The sequence below is a fragment of the Asparagus officinalis genome, chromosome 7 (genome assembly GCF_001876935.1).
Source record: "Asparagus officinalis chromosome 7, Aspof.V1, whole genome shotgun sequence".
NCBI lineage: Eukaryota > Viridiplantae > Streptophyta > Magnoliopsida > Asparagales > Asparagaceae > Asparagus > Asparagus officinalis.
This window is the reverse complement of record NC_033800.1, coordinates 148,000,391-148,015,390: the sequence shown is the minus strand read 5'-3', so window position 1 is coordinate 148,015,390 and position 15,000 is coordinate 148,000,391. Positions and strand designations below refer to the sequence as shown.

Below are 15,000 nucleotides of genomic sequence, written 5' to 3'. Positions count from 1 at the left end.
TATCATGATTTATCTTTAGACTCACCCATTTCTAAAATCATTATTAGATCCAACATACACATACTGAATTATTTTTTAAACCCAAATATGGCTATTGAATCATACACCAAATAGCAACTTGTACTCGGATACTGCTATTGATACATGATACACCATTATTGCCATACACTCTAATATGGCAAAAATACTAACTTTTTTTTTATTGTTTTCATACTCATGGACAATATATAATAGAAGAAAACATTCATGTTTGTGACTTATAAAGCAAATGCTGATTTTTTAATAGGTATAACAAGTATACAAAAACGCGTCATTATTGCCATACGCTGTTCTATACGCCTGGAAGTGCCACTAGGCCAAGTTGGTTCAGTTTTGGTTTCGAAGGAGTATGTTCGCTATCTTGTTGGGATCGCCAACGAGAAGATGGAAGCAAATAGAAAGAGAACAGACAGTCTTCTTCATGTTTTGCAAATTAAGGTATGGTTATTATCTTTTCGCCCTATTTTTTTCCTCATTACTACCAGTAAGAAGTTGCTTTGAGAGCTCTATATTACATTTTAGGCTGGTATCCTTGATTCTCCTAACTTTGATTGCATGAGAAATTTTCCACATTAGTAGTCAATGTGTTAAAATTTGAGCTAATGCAGTTTCTTATGTATTGTGGATCAAGGTCAGATAGTAGTTTAGTTTGTGAGGAATTGCGTATCTCACTTTCATTTTTAATATTCAACTTCCATGCAAACTTCATGCTTCTGTAGTTGACTGAAGGGAATTTTTATTCTACTATAGATGTTTTTCATGATCTTAAATACTGTATATGCTTTCAGTTCTTCCTGATGATAAGGAACATTAGTAAAAATTCTCCAGGTTCTCTCAGCATCATCAGAACAGATAGATACTAACGAAAGGAATCAACGGCAGGTGTCTGGTGAAGGAAGGTTTCCACAATTCGAAGCAAAGCAAAATGACTCGTTATCAGACCAAAAACTAAATGAGAGTGACTCGTTACAGTATTGCATTCAGGATCAGATCAAAGATAAATCTGTTTCTGGGACTGGAAGACTCTCAAATGCAGATAAAAATATCAATTCATCATGCGAGGACTCATTAAAATATTTCAACCCCTTGTGTGGATTAGAAGTTGGATACACTAATGAAGGTGGAACTAACGCCAATCTAAATTCAGGTAAAAGCAGAACATCAATTTTCTGAATTATCTAGTTTATTGAGCAGAGATCATTGTCTGCCACCGTTTAAATTCTGATGCCTATATTGTACCATAATTGTTAATAGGGAAACTGATTTAATTTTTTCCACCAAAACAATGATGGGCGTGGGTCCTAGAAATGGTGTTTAATTGCAGAGGTTGAGGTTCAGTCTAAGGCCTTAAATGAGCCTGCATTTCGATGTTCCATTAATAAATGGCTTGTTTATTTTTGTCCATGTTTCTGATGGAAGAGGTGGGGAATGTTGACAATTACAATGTCAAAAAACTAGGTCATTATAGGTGTGCTTAGTACCTGGCCTGCCTAGATCCTCCAAAGCGGTTGTTCACTGAAGCACCTTGACCGCTAGAGCATTAGACAGCTGTTAAGGAACCTACCTAGGCCATTTTTCTGCAAGTGTAGAAAGGCTGTAGCTTAGGTAGAGGCAGGCTGATTCTGAGCTGAAGATCTAGCAGATAGGTTATTTTTAGAGCATGCATGGCAAGGATGTGCTATACAAACTAACCGTATAATTTGAACTTTATTTCTTACTGTAGTTGCTACTTGCTGCAAGCCTGCAACTATGTGGCTCCATGAATGCAAGAACATATACTTCCTTTAACTTTCTTATCGTAAAAACTCGAACTTGTGAATGTGTGATGCACCATTAAACAACATCTGATTTATAGACACCTAGCTTGGGTTTATACATTAGCTGATTGATTCTTATTTGAACCTTTGTGGAGTTTGTGATTTCAAGAATGTGAAGATTTCCATGTTGAACTTTCTTTCGACTTTTTAACATTTGAACTATCATTACATCAACAATTGAAAGAAACTCATGTTTGAACTAATGATAGCACCTCTGAAAAGAAACAACTATGTCACTTGTCCCCAGAGACCTGTTTTTTCTACCCTAGTGAAACTTGTGTTGATTGCTTCGTATTGCCTAATTTAAAATCAGCACATGCATGTCCATTCTGTCTACCATTGTCTAGTGCAGGAATAATTGCCTAATTTAAAATCAGCACATGCATGTCCATTCTGTCTACCATTGTCTAGTGCAGGAATAATTAATATTATTTGTCATGCTGCTTTCAGCCTATTGGAAGCACTTCCCTCCTTTTGCCATAGATTAAGTTGCAATTTATCAACAGAGTTGTCAGGGACGCCTGAATGCTCTGTTTCAGCGGATTTGTTGACAACAGTTGGTGAACCTGCCGAGAAACTCTTACTATGGGGTCAATCAGCTTGTACTTTGAACAGAAGGAAAGAGATCATTGTATTTGGTGGCTTTGGAGGAGTAGGAAGGCATGCAAGAAGAAGTTACTCCCTGATGCTTGATCCCCGGTCAGGCCAGTTGCATGAAATTGATGCCAAGGGACCCCCATCTCCACGCATGGGTCATACATCTTCAATGGTTGGGGACCAAATGTTTATTATTGGGGGCAGAGGTGGTCCAAATCAAATTCTTAATGATGTCTGGGTTCTGCACACGTCGGAAAATAGATGGGTGTTGCTAGAATGTACCGGGAGCATGTTCCAGCCAAGGTAAGTTGCCTAATAATGAAGCCTTACGTCTTTCTGGTTGCAACGTTTTGATGGATACAATACTATGAAAACAAGCTAAGGCATGAAGAATGATGGATCTATCGTAATTTATTAATAAATGTGTCGTATATTAATACTGAAGCTGTAGTTCTTTCTGTTTGCAAATTTTTAATGGATAAAGCACATTGAAACAAGCTAAGGCATGGAGAATGATGGATCTGTCACATTTATTACTAAAATGTGTTGTTTAGTATTATGCTCATGTCATAAAGCAATCTAATACGATCTATAACATCTGTCTTGGTGGAAAAGAAAGAAGAATTATTCATTAGTGGACATTGGACGAGTAAACTAGTTTATGCTGTGGATTAAGTGTTTGCTGCTTTTAATTAATTTTAGCCATGGAGGTTAAAAAAATCAGAAACTAATCGATTAATTTTTCCGTACCAAACATCAACCTGTTGAGTCTTGAGGTAATAACTGAAGTCTAACGCTTTCTATTTGAGAAGGTATAGTGAATTTAGTTTGTTTTTTATCTTCTTTAAGTATCAGCCACTGGAGTAGCTGTAGGACACAGTTTCCGTTTGCGTCATGAATTTCAGCAGTGTTGTATACTGGTGAGCCTATTTAATTCATTTTCATTTAAATGTCTTACAGGCATCGACATGCAGCCGTAGCTGTAGGCTCGAGTGTATACGTTTTTGGTGGCCTTGATGGTGAAGTGGTTCTTTCAAGCATGAATGTTCTAAATACTGAAACCTCTCAGTGGAGTGAGATCAGCATCCAAGGGGAGTGGCCCTCTGCTCGCCATTCACATTCCTTGATAGCAGATGGCACACTTTTGTACATGTTTGGGGGGTACGACAGTGAAAAAGCACTAGGTGATTTATACAGTTTTGATACAAGAATGAGTTTATGGAAGAAGGAGAAGACATCAGGGAGAGATCCTTTACCAAGATTCTCTCATTGCATGTTCATCTATAAACGGTATCTTGGCATACTTGGTGGATGTCCTATCAGGCAACATAATGAAGAGTTGTCTTTGCTAAACCTGGAACATAAAATCTGGATGCATGTAAAAGTTGACTCTGTAGATAGAAACATCTGGGTTCGCAGTTCAACTTGTGTCATTGATGACAATATAGTAATTATTGGTGGTGGAACATCCTGTTATGCATTTGGTACAAAGTTTAATCAATTAATGAAGATAAATTTGCAACCAGTAGATTCACTCTATAGCATTACTTATGAAAAGGTGAATGAGCCACCAGCCAAGTTTCACAATGCTTTTGACGACATATCTGGTTGCAAAACACATTTACAGTACGTGCATACTACTGGAGATGGACATTGCATTGATGCAAAATACTTCACCCTTCAAGTCGAGAAGAAATATGCTAAGCTTGCAAAGGATGTATTAAAAAAATTTGGATGGTTGGATCTTAGTAGGAAGGTCCAGCCAAGTGGGGATGACCGTCATATAAACTTACCAGTTACTAGAAGCTTTTCCTCCTTTTATAAGAAAGAACTTAATTCCGTAGATGCACCGGACGACTTCTGTCAACAAGGAGTTTTTACAAAGAAGGGAGGCAGTTCATTAGATGAGATTTCTCTCCCTATGGCATCAAGATTTTTAGTGACTTGTGGTGGTACACTACAAATTAATGATGTGTCATGCAGTAGGAAAGTCCCCAAAGCTCCTCAAAAGACAATGAAAGAATCAATTAGCACCTTGCTGAGGAAAAAGGGAATGCCGGTAAAGCTGTTGGAGCAGCTACCTACGAGGTTTGTTCTATTGACTCCACATAAATCTTTATGCATCGTTAGGAGTTTGCATTGTGTTTCCTACAACATATAGCTCTATGCCTCTATGATTCTCAATTGTTAGCAAGTCAATGTTTGCATTGTGTTTATTTTCCATTTTACTGGTATTTTGATAAAAGGTAACATGTCAGTGAGTAATAGTCATGCCACTAGTTAAGTTACCTACAAATTTCATTCTTGATATTACTTATATTATTTAGGTGGGAGCGACTTGGTGACATCGTGGTTCTTCCGGTAAATTCTTTGAAGGATGCAATTTGGAATTCTATTGGTGATGAGCTTTGGCCAATAGTAGCTAAATCCCTTGGTGCTCAGCGCCTTGCACGCCAAGTATGTGTAGCTAAACTACATTATTCACCACCATTTTGCTAGATATCAGTTTGGTCACTTATTACTACTTAAGACTAATTGTTCTTGTTGAAAGAAGTGTCCTATATTTGAATGAATGGTGTTCTTCCCCCATGATCCATCCCTTCTAAGTGAGAAATTGTATTATGTTGGTGTTTTTGTTTAATTATTATATGCATCTAAGTTGATATGTTTGTCTGCCTTGTATTAGGGCCGAATATTGCCTAATGGAACAAGAGATAGCTCTCTAGAAATTCTTGTGGGAGATGATGGTTGGGTTAAACACCAAGAAAATGGAATTATTTACTCTTTTGATGCAACCAAGTGCATGTTTTCCTCGGGAAACCTCTCGGAAAAGCTCCGAATGGCTCATCTGGACTGTAGGGATGAGATCGTTGTGGATTTGTTTGCTGGAATTGGATATTTTGTGCTCCCGTTTCTTGTAAAGTAAGACATTTTTTAGCGTCTTGTGACTTGTCGGTCTTGTACTTCAATTTGTACTTATTTGAGGCAAGTGGTTGCTAATATGTTGGTCATGATGACAATATATTTCATATGGAGGGCCAAGGCAAAGTTCGTTTATGCATGTGAATGGAATCCCCACGCAATAAAGGCACTTCGACATAATATTGATGCCAACTTCGTGGCAGATCGTTGTATCATACTTGAAGGAGATAATCGTGTTACAGCACCTAAAGTATGTTCCCTTAAGTAACCACTTACGATGCTTCTTCTAAACTCTTAAGACTTTTTTTAATGCATGTATGCTGCATTTTTTTAAATTATGTTGAGGTCCTTTCAGATTTTACCTTGGTGTTGACGCGTGCATGTGCCATCACCTGCATGCAACTTGCCTAGATGGATACCTAGGTGTTTGCTTGACCTTCAGGGCGCTACCTCTCCTAAATATTCCTAGATACTTTGTGTATAATTACTTATAAATTATAATGGTGCATGTCTCTCCGCCCCTGGAAACATGCCATTTATTTATATCCTTGAAAACTTCTAGATTAGACAGTAATCTCAACGTACATGCTGATCCAGAAGCAAAGGCGTGAAATCATTCATGACCACATGCAAAAAACTTAACTGAAGTCTCATCAATAGATGAACCGTATATCTTAATCCTTTTGCTTAGAAATTCAATTTGGTTCAGCATATCTTCTTTAGTTTACTTTGCAGTGCCTAATTACATTAACATATTACACTTTTTATATTTGGGCTCGTAGTTATGTACCAAAAAATTATCTTATGAGTTGGAGCGGGTGCTGTATTAATTTAAAAATCCAAATACATAAGCTGTATCCTGAGACTCTCTGTACAAAAGCAGTAAATCTTGTTGAAAACTTGGTAGAAGCATGCCTTTTTTTGTCTAGGTCGCCTTTTATGAAAACATTGTGTTGCGCTCCTTGGATGACCCAAGGACTATCAATTCTAATTATAAAATGGAGAACAACCAGAGGTGCACCACTCACATGAGCTTTTCAATGTTCAGGGGATTTTAACCAGGTTTTGAAAAACAATTTCCATTAAAATGCTGTGCCATTAACATGGCATCAAATTGCATCAGCTTCCACCTTTTGTTGCATCACGGTCTACTATTGGTTATTGATTCAAATTATTTAAAGCAATGATCAGTTTAGCTATATATTGGGTCTCATTTTTCCTCGTACTGATTTTTAGGCAGTTGCTGATCGTGTTTGCCTTGGTCTGCTACCATCAAGTGAGATTAGCTGGGGTACTGCTGTAAAAGCTTTAAGGTATGATTTTGCGCTGTCATAGTTGTCTGATAATATTTATTACATGTATCTGTAATACAGAAGTGATTCTACTGCATTTCCCTGCATCCCTCTCTTTGGCTTAGTAAACATTTAACTGCTATTTTTCTGTTCATGTCCTTTCATTTTGTATTTTAAAGTTACTTCAAAGTGTTTGTGTATCTTCCTTTCCAATATCATTGCTTCTGGAAGTTTTGGGAGAAGCTTGGTTTTTCATATTTAGTTTCTTATTTACATCACTAAACTGTAAGTAACTACCTCTTTCAAAATTTCACATAGCTTCATCCATACTACATTTAACTTACACATGATACCTCCAACATCAGTTGGTCTTCCATGTTAATATCTTTACATCACACCATATTGTGTGTCCATCTGGCTCACAAATTAAACATTACAATTTATAAGAATCCCATCTTGACATTGACTGCCTAAAGCCGGTGATAATCAGCAACTACATGCTTGGAGGGAAGCTTTTGAATGTATCTTTTTTGGATGATAGACGAGCAGCTAGAGAGGCTAGACTGACTTTGGCGATTTTAAGAAATTTGTAGAGATAATGAATTAAATGTCTATCCTTCTCTAATGAATGATGAGAGGAGATGACATACTCCTCCTGTCCTGTATGTCATTCACAAAAGAAGGGCAAAAGGCTCCTATGAATGCGAGAATTAAGCTTGCAGCTAGCAAAAGCTTCAGCTAGCCAAGATTTCTTTAGTTTTAATTATTTAGTGACCATGAAGCATCCCTGGCACGAAAAGGGACTTAATTACATGTTTTTCATCTTCCATCACCCGATATTTTATTTAAGTACACCCCCTGCCCCCACAAAAAAAAAACGAACACACAAAAACACAAAAAAATGGTCCATTTGTTTGTTGCCAACTATTATTTAAAACGAACTTTTGATACAGGGCTGAGGGTGGTGTGCTTCATATCCATGAAAATGTCAAGGATTCAGAGGAGAATTCATGGTTGGAATATGTCATCAGATCCATAAGCGATATCGCTCAATCTGAAGGTATAATTTTCTGTGCATATATGCTACGTTTATCAAAGAGTTTTCTTATGATATTGTACTGATAGTAACAGTTCTGGTTCAGGTTTATGTTGGGATGTTTCAGTACAACACTTGGAGCGTGTGAAGTGGTACGGTCCACACGTTCGCCATATTGTAGCTGATGTTAGATGTCAAAAAGTCTAAATCAAACAATTACTATATGCAAGTATTGTTTCTTATCCGAGAGAATCAGAGAAACAAAGTGAAGAGTGAGATTATACAACAATGTATCATTGACAGAATTTATCAGCGATCATGTATTACTTTTAAAGATTTTTAAGCTAATATTTACCTGAACATGAAGTGTGTTATACGGTGCATAAGCTTTCATGTTTTCAGATGTCTGCTTGGCATCAAAGCTGTGGAGAACTCTAGTTTCTTAGGTTGTGTAGTTGTAGAGAACTTTAAAGAGAGGTTATTTAAGTATAATATAAAGGTCTTACTGCCAGAAGCTTGAATTTGCTTATAGGAAAATATTTGAGCTTCTTTCATTACATCTAGAGCGCAGAAGGTCTGCACCTCCCTTGCAAAAGCCTCTCAGCTAAGAGTTGCAAAATACAAAAAGAATTAAAGTAAAGCCAATTGTGAACTCTTGATATAAACTTGCAATGATACCATCGTACACGTTCGGGAAAAGATTGATTCAAAAAAAGTATACACATTAACATCACTCGGAAAAGTATTGAGGACTGAAGCCTCTAATTTGTGTTGGTTCCTAGTTTATGTGAAATATCTCAGGCGAATGAACAAAGTAAATATCTAATAATACACTATACTACTAGTAACTATATGAGCTTCATTGGTTGCGCTCCACCTCTCATCATTGCGCAAAATTCATCATAGTTTATCCTTCCATCCTGCAATAAGATAAAAATCAGCAGTTCAACATCGTTCATTCTTAACACACACACACACATATATGCAAAATACTACAAAATTCGCTTACATTATCTGAATCAACTTCAGATATGATGTCCTTGATTGTGGCATCATCACCCAGTCCATGCTCCTTCATGGCCAATTCCAACTCATCCCTGGTAATAAATCTGTAAAAGGAAAATTACATGAGAAAGTTCGACCAACTAGTCACAAAATTATGTCGATTGCACTATCATAAAGCTTTAGCGTCAATGCAATATGACAACTCACCCGCTGTTATCCTTGTCAAAGTATTGGAAGGCTTTGAATAAGTGCTCATCTCTTTCCAACTTGTGCCTATGCATTGTAGCTGTAATGAACTCAATGTAATCTATAGACCCGTTTCCATCCACATCAGCCTGAAAGAGATCTTGCAGTTATTTGATTGTTCGAAGAGATAAAAGGAGAATACGAAAAGAAATGGAGCATTTTTGTCTTACAGCATCCATGAGTTGTTTTACTTCAGTCTCGGAAAGCCTAGAACCGAGCCGAGCCAAACCAGATTTCAACTCTTCATATGTAATTGTACCACTCTTGTCAGTGTCCATGTTGGTAAACATCTGTTTAAGGCCTTTGATCTCTTCTTCAGAAAGATTTTCGGCAATAACCTAAAAAAAGGATCAAGATCATCAAAAATTGTGACGGATCATGCTAAACTAACCCCAGTTATGAAAATTTTCAGTAGTTCGTGGAGGTTTTGATATGATTTTGAAAGTTCAAGGGGTCCTCTGATTTGTAAAGTTTAGGGGGTTCTGGATAGAAAACCATAAAGTTTGGGCGGTTTTGCGAAATTTAACCAAAAAAGATATCCTGACAACTGACCTTTAGAGCCATTTTCTTTAGCTTGTTCATTGCTCTGAATTGCTTCATCCTGGAGAGGACGGCACTGTCAATTGGTTTATCAGAGGCACCACCTTCTTTAATCCATGGATGTTCTACAAAAGGATCATATGATCATATCATCAAATAATATCTAGGAAAAACATTAGTTACCTTTTGAAACATATGTCTTATGTAAAAAAAGGGTTAATTGCAGACCCCCTATACTATCATAGTCTTGAACTTACTACCCCTGTATTTTCATTGTTGGAGATAGACACCCTGAGTTTTGATTTTACTATTTTCCCTTGGATGAAATTTTTTTATACATTGCCCATGGGTAAAATTAATGAGTCTATCTGAATGTAAAAAAAAAGTTGATTAACCTGTTGCGCGTTGGAAGCGTGCTCGCGCACCAAACGAGTTGGCGAGCAACGAGAGGAGAACAACTAACGAGTGCAATTCACAAAAGAACGACACAAACCAATCACAAACACAGAGATTTACGTGGTTCAGCAAGTTGTCTACGTCATGTGGAGATTTCACTATATGGAAGAAAAATACAATGAGTTACAACTCTCTCAAATACTTAAAATAATCCTAACCAACATTCTCTCACTCCCTCACAATAATCTCCCTCTCAAAGTGCTCAAAAGACTTTCTTTTCTCTCTTTACAAATCTCTTCTAAAATGTTCTATATATAACCCTAAAATCAAAACAGACTAGGAATCCAACAATTCTAAAACCAAAATCAAAACAGATTAGGAATCATGTTTGACCCAATAACCTGCTATCTAACAATTCTCCATCTCGGCAAAGTGTTCCCAAAACTGAGCCGACACCAACAAGAGCATCAATGTATCGTCTCTTCAAATCCAGCTGCATCAATGTAGTTGCTTACGTGTCCCCTCTCCCAACGAATCAAGCCGCCTAATTCATCCAAATTACCTCAACGGGCCTCAACAAACACGAATTTGCCACAAGCTTCTACGCACTAATTTCTTCTTTCCTGCAGCTCGAAACCCCAATGGCTGAGTTATATAATTTTTTTCATCAAAATCATCATGAAGAAAAATTATTTTCACATCCAACTGATCCAATTACAATCCATACTGTGTCACCAAAGCTAGCAAGATCCGAATCGAATAGTACTTCACCATTGGAGAAAAGAATTCATTGTAATCAATGCCTTCTTCCTGTGCATAATCATTCACTACTAATCTAGCTTTAAACCTCACTGGAGTTCCCTGAATGCCCTCCTTCTTAGTATACACTCATTTGCAACCAATTGTCTTTTGCTCCTTTAGAAGCTTGACAAGCTCCCATATGTCGTTCTTCTGAAGAGAATCTATCTCCTCTCGTATAGCCTCCTGCCACAAATCAGCCTCTGAACTCTGCTCAGTCTCTCTAAATGTAGTAAGAACCCTCTCATCGACACTCTCTACCGGAAGTGCATACACAACCACTGTATCTGTATATCTCGCTGGTAATCGTATATCTCTCCTGGGTCTCCGAACTGCAATTGAATTCTGAACTTGAGCCGTCGATCCCTAATCCTGCTCTGTCATACATGTATCCCCCAAATCATCACCGTGCTCGCCTGACGTCACCTCAGTCGGTAGTCTAATGGATACGATCCCATCTGGACTCTGTAGAGTTGCATCAATCTCTACCACCTACGATATCTCATCTGTCGGGGTGCTCTCCATCTGATGAGAGCTGGTAGACTTCAAGAGCGAAGCCTCATCGAATGTGACGTCTTTACTCATTTTCTTAACTGGATCCCAAAGATTGTATCCTTTCACACTACGTTTGAGTCTCACAAATATGACATTCCTAGCTCGAAGTTTTAATTTATTAGTTCTGACATGATAAAATACAGGGCACCCAAATACCTTAAGCTGATCATAGTCGTCTGCTGGCTCTGCCGACCACATCTCCATAAGGGTTTTCCCCTCAACCGTAGATGAATGCAGCCTATTAATGAGGTGGCTCACATATAAAAGTGCATCAACCCAAAAGATTTTTTCCAAACCACTATGCGATAACAAACATCAAACCTTTTCCGATAAAGACCGATTCAACCTCTGTCACCTCATTCTGCTGTGGTGTATGACTAACTATGAAATGTCTCTCTATGCCTTCGTCTCGACATAACTGCTAAAAAGGGTCTGATGTGTACTTGCTGCCGTTGTCGGATCTCAACATCTTGATTTTTCTTCATGTCTACAGTTCCAATCTTCTCTTCCACTCCATAAATATCTCTAAGACTTTACTTTTTTTCGACATGATGTACACCCAATAACGCCTAGAATAGTTATCTACAAACGTGACGAACCAATGTCGACCACCAAGTGATGTCGTCTTGGTGGGACCCCAAACATCCGTGTGCACATAATCCAAGATGCATGTTGTCCTATGAATGGTTGTTCCGAACTTCACTTTAGTCTTCTTGCCAAGAACACAGTGCTCATAGAATTCAATCTTTTTATTTTTAACTCTCTTCAATAGCCCATACTTGCACAGTGCATGCAGTGACTTTTTACCTGTGTGTCCCAATCTGTAGTACCAAAGTCTGCTCGCGTCCATCTCTAAAACAGCTGAAGCTACCTGACCAAGGTGCTTCCCTTCAGATAATAAAAGTTCCTACTACGGACTCCCTTCATCACTACCAAAGATCCCTAAGTAACTTTTGTTACAGTGCCCTCAAAAGTCACATTGAATCCTTTTGCCTTCAAAGCTCCAACAGAAATAAGATTACCCTTCAGTTGAGGAATAAATCTCACTTCATTCAATTCACGAACAACTCCATCGTGCATCCGAATCTTGACGGTACCTAACCCACAAATACCACAGGACTGATCGTTTCCCATTACCACTACACCCCCATCGAGTTTCTCAAAAGATACAAACCAATCTCGCTTGGGAGTCACATGGTAAATAGCACCATAATCCAGCATCTAATCCGATGCATCAGCATGGTTAACCTCTAGAGTAATCAATAGAGAAAAATATGAACCATCTGAATCGTTACCACTCTTCGTAGGATTCACCTCGCTAGCCTTCGGGTCCTTCTTCTTGCTTTTCTCTTTCTCTCTGAGCTTCGGGCAATTTCTCTTCCAATGTCCTTATTCTTTGCAGAAAGTATACTGGTTCTTCACTAATTAGTAGTGGCCTCTTAACTTTAACATGTCTCTGTTGCCACCTCTCGGATAGGGACTCCTTCCTCTCATCGACAATGTCTCTTCTAAAGTGCTAGCTCAAGAAGACTCTTTATCCTTTCTCCTCAAGTCGAAATTCATCAATGCATTAGTCACTTCACTATAGGTGATGAAAGATCTACCGTTCAACAAAGTGAGCACAAAGGTATCATACTCCTCAGGGTAAGAAGCCTAATAAAATAATCGTCTTGTACTCATCTGATATCTTCTCATCTATATTCGTCAAGTCCGACAATAACTTTATGTGGTTATTCACGTGATCCGTAAGTGAGGTACCCCTGGACATCTGAAATCTGAACAATCTTTGCAGCAAGTGCAACCGGTTCTCAACACTCTTCGTAAGATATTTGTTGTTCAGAATCTCCCATATCTTCATCGTAGATGTCACACCGAACATATCGTACTTCAACTCTTGTTCCAAACAATATCTTATTACCTCACAAGCGTTTCGATTCATCTTGTCCCATATCGCCTCATCATACTTCTGTGACCTCTCATGGACCATGATGGTCTCATCTAAGTTCTGAGCATTCAAAGCATCCTGCACATCACTCATCCACAATCCAAAGTTGATCTTACTGTCATACTTCACAACATTGATCTTCGTATTTTGAAGTGCAACATGAACTGTACTTGCCGTAGCCTTGCTGCTTTCACCACTATCTCCTGACATTGTTTGCTAACTCTAAATTGTAGAGAAAATTAAAATAACTGATAGAATAAAAATTACCCAACTTGAACCCTAGATTGGATTCCAACACGAACTCCCAACCACACGAGGAAGACGATATCTCCAGCTGGCAACTCCGCAATGCTATCTTCATCGAAGCATAGATCTCCAAGATCCAAGCTTCCAACAACGAATTTTCTTCCATCCAAAATAAACCCTAGGTCTGAAACCCTAGAGCTCTGATACCAATTGTTGCACGTTGGCGGAAGCGTGCTCGCGAACCAAACAAGTCGGCGAGCAATGAGAGGAGAACTAATGAGTGCAATTTACAAAAGAACGGCACAAACCAATCACAAACACATAGATTTACGTGGTTCGGCAAGTTGTCTACATCTACGGGGAGAGGATGGAGAGATTTCAATATACGGAGGAGAAATACAATGGGTTACAACTCTCTCAAACACTCAAAATAACTCTAACCAAAAATCTCTCACTCTCTCACAATAATCTTCCTTTTAAAGTGCTCTAAATACTCTCTTTTCTCTCTCTCTACAAATCTCTTCTAAAACGTTCTATATATATAGAAACCCTAAAACCAAAACAGACTAGGAATCCAACAATTCTAAAACCAAAATCAAAACAGACTTCCTAGTCTGTTTGACCCAATAATCTGCTATCCAACATAACCTGGGAGTCTATCTGCAACAATGAAACTATACGGGTAGTAAGTAACAATGATACTACATGGGGCCTATGTACAATTAAATCCTTAAGAAAGACTTACCAAGGACTTGGGCTGCAGTAATTCTTTTCTTCGGATCCTGGGTCAGCATCTTCCTGATTAAATCTTTGGCACTATCTGATATAGATGGCCATGGTGAACTATAGATCCTGGGTCAGCATCTTCCTGATTAAATCTTTGGCACTATCTGATATAGATGGCCATGGTGAACTATCGAAGTCAATATCGCCTTGTAGTATTTAAATCTTTGGCACTATCTGATATAGATGGCCATGGTGAACTATCGAAGTCAATATCGCCTTGTAGTATTGCATCAAATATTCCTTTCTCAGTTTCTGCAAAGCCAAAATATAACACTTGTAAAGAAAAATAAACTTAAATCACAAAAAATATCTCTTTAACCAAGCTAAGGGAGTCTATTTTTTTACCGGCCCAGAAAGGAGGTACCCCGCTGAGAAGAATGTATAAGATAACCCCAGCACTCCAGATATCGATTTCTTTTCCATAGTTGCGTCTTAGAACCTCAGGAGCAACATAGTAAGCGCTTCCAACTATGTCTCTGTACACTCTACCTGTAATGTTTTTAAACAAAATTAATCAATTATGTAAATTATGCCCATAGCATACACACTATAATTGCAAAATAGATAACAGACATGTCCAACTATTGCTATGTCTTGTGTATAAAGTGTAGCAGTATGTGTGCGAAGGCCGAGGACCAAGGAATACAAAGAAATCATGAAATTTAAACTTGTGATGCCATTGACATTCTACTTTGACTGAGTCTATTTACAAGTCATTTGAAACGTAACGATCTATTTGTTATAGTTAAAGTTATTGCGGGAACTCAACACACATTGACA

At 38.1% G+C, this 15,000-nt stretch overlaps 2 protein-coding genes across 3 annotated transcripts in view; one reads left to right on the top strand and one right to left on the bottom strand.

Annotated features, from left to right (window-relative positions):
• Positions 1 to 8,077, top strand: part of LOC109848458 (tRNA wybutosine-synthesizing protein 2/3/4) — an 8,915-nt gene extending 838 nt beyond the window's left edge. Inside the window, exons 2-11 of one of the 2 annotated variants that reach the window (XM_020417960.1) lie at positions 287 to 477; positions 922 to 1,186; positions 2,363 to 2,756; positions 3,414 to 4,541; positions 4,781 to 4,910; positions 5,140 to 5,375; positions 5,490 to 5,625; positions 6,612 to 6,688; positions 7,621 to 7,727; positions 7,810 to 8,077. In XM_020417960.1, coding sequence (XP_020273549.1) covers positions 287 to 477; positions 922 to 1,186; positions 2,363 to 2,756; positions 3,414 to 4,541; positions 4,781 to 4,910; positions 5,140 to 5,375; positions 5,490 to 5,625; positions 6,612 to 6,688; positions 7,621 to 7,727; positions 7,810 to 7,910 — 2,765 coding nt within the window. In that variant the 3' untranslated portion in view covers positions 7,911 to 8,077. Of the gene's footprint in view, positions 1 to 286; positions 478 to 867; positions 1,187 to 2,362; positions 2,757 to 3,413; positions 4,542 to 4,780; positions 4,911 to 5,139; positions 5,376 to 5,489; positions 5,626 to 6,611; positions 6,689 to 7,620; positions 7,728 to 7,809 lie in introns of both variants that reach the window. The other variant, XM_020417958.1, reaches the window with a different exon arrangement.
• Positions 8,334 to 15,000, bottom strand: part of LOC109848459 (calcium-dependent protein kinase 19-like) — an 8,279-nt gene continuing 1,612 nt past the window's right edge. Inside the window, exons 2-9 of the mRNA XM_020417961.1 lie at positions 14,566 to 14,709; positions 14,395 to 14,472; positions 14,180 to 14,254; positions 9,507 to 9,619; positions 9,125 to 9,292; positions 8,916 to 9,043; positions 8,713 to 8,812; positions 8,334 to 8,623 (exon numbers count right to left, since the gene is read on the bottom strand). Coding sequence (XP_020273550.1) covers positions 8,552 to 8,623; positions 8,713 to 8,812; positions 8,916 to 9,043; positions 9,125 to 9,292; positions 9,507 to 9,619; positions 14,180 to 14,254; positions 14,395 to 14,472; positions 14,566 to 14,709 — 878 coding nt within the window. The 3' untranslated portion in view covers positions 8,334 to 8,551. The remainder of the gene's footprint in view (positions 8,624 to 8,712; positions 8,813 to 8,915; positions 9,044 to 9,124; positions 9,293 to 9,506; positions 9,620 to 14,179; positions 14,255 to 14,394; positions 14,473 to 14,565; positions 14,710 to 15,000) is intronic.